Source organism: Nanorana parkeri, unplaced genomic scaffold (genome assembly GCF_000935625.1).
Source record: "Nanorana parkeri isolate BGI_ZX_2015 unplaced genomic scaffold, ASM93562v1 scaffold2895, whole genome shotgun sequence".
Lineage (NCBI taxonomy): Eukaryota > Metazoa > Chordata > Amphibia > Anura > Dicroglossidae > Nanorana > Nanorana parkeri.
Window position 1 is genome coordinate 288 of NW_017309163.1, and position 4161 is coordinate 4448.

The 4161-nt window shown below is 55.7% G+C and overlaps 1 protein-coding gene across 1 annotated transcript in view; it reads left to right on the forward strand.

Annotated features, from left to right (window-relative positions):
* Positions 1-5: 5 nt before the first annotated feature.
* The window catches only part of LOC108802489 (filamin-binding LIM protein 1-like), a gene marked incomplete at its 5' end in the record, with an annotated part of 10314 nt that continues 6158 nt past the window's right edge, over positions 6-4161 (forward strand). The window contains 3 exons of the mRNA XM_018574350.1: positions 6-110; positions 199-319; positions 497-666. Coding sequence (XP_018429852.1) covers positions 6-110; positions 199-319; positions 497-666 — 396 coding nt within the window. The remainder of the gene's footprint in view (positions 111-198; positions 320-496; positions 667-4161) is intronic.

Here is a 4161-nt window from a genome sequence, read left to right on the forward strand (position 1 = left end):
CCAAGACCCCGAAACGCATCGTCCTGGACACGCCTCCTCCTGCCCTTCCCCCGGACGCGTTGAGCTTGGAGTTGGAGAAGCTGGAGTTGGCCTATCCTACGTCTCGGCAGGTGAGGTTCTATTATCAATCGGCATCCAGTGTATTTCGGGAGGTCAGAACCTTCGCAGTGCCCGCGATGACCCTTCTCCTCTTTACAGAAGCCGGCTCCGGCGACCGGCCCGGTGAAGCCGCAGTCTTTGCCGACCACAACCCAACAGAAGAGAGAAGAGCCGGCGCCAGGCAAACAGAACGGGTACAATGGAAGGTCGGAGGGCACAGGTAGGTACCCCTCGGTCAGTCATGGTCACCCCAATGCAGGCACAACCTACAGAGGTAGAAGATAAATCCCCAATATACTCCATAAGTCCCATCCCCCGTCCTGTGTCATCTGTAGAGTCCACGTACACCGGATGTTCTAGACGTGTTGTCACCCCCTGTCCTTTGCTTTCCCAGTAGAGACGTGCGCGTTCTGTCACAAGGCCATCCTGCCCAGCACCGCCACCATCGAGGCCATGAAGAAGCACTACCATGCCGGCTGCTTCACCTGCCGCAAGTGTCACCGACTCCTGGCCGGGCAGATGTACTACCAGAAAGATGGACAGCCCATCTGTGAGCATTGCCATAAGGTAAGAGGGGCCGGTGTGTGGAGAAGGCCATAGAGAGGGACTGGAGCTCTGTACTAGATCATAGAGAGGGACTGGTGCTCTGTACTAGATCATAGAGAGGGACTGGGGCTCTGTACTAGACCATAGAGAGGGACTGGGGCTCTGTACTAGACCATAGAGAGGGACTGGGGCTCTGTACTAGACCATAGAGAGGGACTGGGGCTCTGTACTAGACCATAGAGAGGGACTGGGGCTCTGTACTAGACCATAGAGAGGGACTGGGGCTCTGTACTAGACCATAGAGAGGGACTGGGGCTCTGTACTAGACCATAGAGAGGGACTGGGGCTCTGTACTAGACCATAGAGAGGGACTGGGGCTCTGTACTAGACCATAGAGAGGGACTGGGGCTCTGTACTAGACCATAGAGAGGGACTGGGGCTCTGTACTAGACCATAGAGAGGGACTGGGGCTCTGTACTAGACCATAGAGAGGGACTGGGGCTCTGTACTAGACCATAGAGAGGGACTGGGGCTCTGTACTAGACCATAGAGAGGGACTGGGGCTCTGTACTAGACCATAGAGAGGGACTGGGGCTCTGTACTAGACCATAGAGAGGGACTGGGGCTCTGTACTAGACCATAGAGAGGGACTGGGGCTCTGTACTAGACCATAGAGAGGGACTGGGGCTCTGTACTAGACCATAGAGAGGGACTGGGGCTCTGTACTAGACCATAGAGAGGGACTGGGGCTCTGTACTAGACCATAGAGAGGGACTGGGGCTCTGTACTAGACCATAGAGAGGGACTGGGGCTCTGTACTAGACCATAGAGAGGGACTGGGGCTCTGTACTAGACCATAGAGAGGGACTGGGGCTCTGTACTAGACCATAGAGAGGGACTGGGGCTCTGTACTAGACCATAGAGAGGGACTGGGGCTCTGTACTAGACCATAGAGAGGGACTGGGGCTCTGTACTAGACCATAGAGAGGGACTGGGGCTCTGTACTAGACCATAGAGAGGGACTGGGGCTCTGTACTAGACCATAGAGAGGGACTGGGGCTCTGTACTAGACCATAGAGAGGGACTGGGGCTCTGTACTAGACCATAGAGAGGGACTGGGGCTCTGTACTAGACCATAGAGAGGGACTGGGGCTCTGTACTAGACCATAGAGAGGGACTGGGGCTCTGTACTAGACCATAGAGAGGGACTGGGGCTCTGTACTAGACCATAGAGAGGGACTGGGGCTCTGTACTAGACCATAGAGAGGGACTGGGGCTCTGTACTAGACCATAGAGAGGGACTGGGGCTCTGTACTAGACCATAGAGAGGGACTGGGGCTCTGTACTAGACCATAGAGAGGGACTGGGGCTCTGTACTAGACCATAGAGAGGGACTGGGGCTCTGTACTAGACCATAGAGAGGGACTGGGGCTCTGTACTAGACCATAGAGAGGGACTGGGGCTCTGTACTAGACCATAGAGAGGGACTGGGGCTCTGTACTAGACCATAGAGAGGGACTGGGGCTCTGTACTAGACCATAGAGAGGGACTGGGGCTCTGTACTAGACCATAGAGAGGGACTGGGGCTCTGTACTAGACCATAGAGAGGGACTGGGGCTCTGTACTAGACCATAGAGAGGGACTGGGGCTCTGTACTAGACCATAGAGAGGGACTGGGGCTCTGTACTAGACCATAGAGAGGGACTGGGGCTCTGTACTAGACCATAGAGAGGGACTGGGGCTCTGTACTAGACCATAGAGAGGGACTGGGGCTCTGTACTAGACCATAGAGAGGGACTGGGGCTCTGTACTAGACCATAGAGAGGGACTGGGGCTCTGTACTAGACCATAGAGAGGGACTGGGGCTCTGTACTAGACCATAGAGAGGGACTGGGGCTCTGTACTAGACCATAGAGAGGGACTGGGGCTCTGTACTAGACCATAGAGAGGGACTGGGGCTCTGTACTAGACCATAGAGAGGGACTGGGGCTCTGTACTAGACCATAGAGAGGGACTGGGGCTCTGTACTAGACCATAGAGAGGGACTGGGGCTCTGTACTAGACCATAGAGAGGGACTGGGGCTCTGTACTAGACCATAGAGAGGGACTGGGGCTCTGTACTAGACCATAGAGAGGGACTGGGGCTCTGTACTAGACCATAGAGAGGGACTGGGGCTCTGTACTAGACCATAGAGAGGGACTGGGGCTCTGTACTAGACCATAGAGAGGGACTGGGGCTCTGTACTAGACCATAGAGAGGGACTGGGGCTCTGTACTAGACCATAGAGAGGGACTGGGGCTCTGTACTAGACCATAGAGAGGGACTGGGGCTCTGTACTAGACCATAGAGAGGGACTGGGGCTCTGTACTAGACCATAGAGAGGGACTGGGGCTCTGTACTAGACCATAGAGAGGGACTGGGGCTCTGTACTAGACCATAGAGAGGGACTGGGGCTCTGTACTAGACCATAGAGAGGGACTGGGGCTCTGTACTAGACCATAGAGAGGGACTGGGGCTCTGTACTAGACCATAGAGAGGGACTGGGGCTCTGTACTAGACCATAGAGAGGGACTGGGGCTCTGTACTAGACCATAGAGAGGGACTGGGGCTCTGTACTAGACCATAGAGAGGGACTGGGGCTCTGTACTAGACCATAGAGAGGGACTGGGGCTCTGTACTAGACCATAGAGAGGGACTGGGGCTCTGTACTAGACCATAGAGAGGGACTGGGGCTCTGTACTAGACCATAGAGAGGGACTGGGGCTCTGTACTAGACCATAGAGAGGGACTGGGGCTCTGTACTAGACCATAGAGAGGGACTGGGGCTCTGTACTAGACCATAGAGAGGGACTGGGGCTCTGTACTAGACCATAGAGAGGGACTGGGGCTCTGTACTAGACCATAGAGAGGGACTGGGGCTCTGTACTAGACCATAGAGAGGGACTGGGGCTCTGTACTAGACCATAGAGAGGGACTGGGGCTCTGTACTAGACCATAGAGAGGGACTGGGGCTCTGTACTAGACCATAGAGAGGGACTGGGGCTCTGTACTAGACCATAGAGAGGGACTGGGGCTCTGTACTAGACCATAGAGAGGGACTGGGGCTCTGTACTAGACCATAGAGAGGGACTGGGGCTCTGTACTAGACCATAGAGAGGGACTGGGGCTCTGTACTAGACCATAGAGAGGGACTGGGGCTCTGTACTAGACCATAGAGAGGGACTGGGGCTCTGTACTAGACCATAGAGAGGGACTGGGGCTCTGTACTAGACCATAGAGAGGGACTGGGGCTCTGTACTAGACCATAGAGAGGGACTGGTGCTCTGTACTAGATCATAGAGAGGGACTGGTGCCCCATGCGGTGACCTTGTTGCCCCATGCGGTGACCTTGTTGCCCCATGCGGTGACCTGGCTGCCCCATGCGGTGACCTGGCTGCCCCATGCGGTGACCTGGCTGCCCCATGCGGTGACCTGGCTGCCCCATGCGGTGACCTGGCTGCCCCATGCGGTGACCT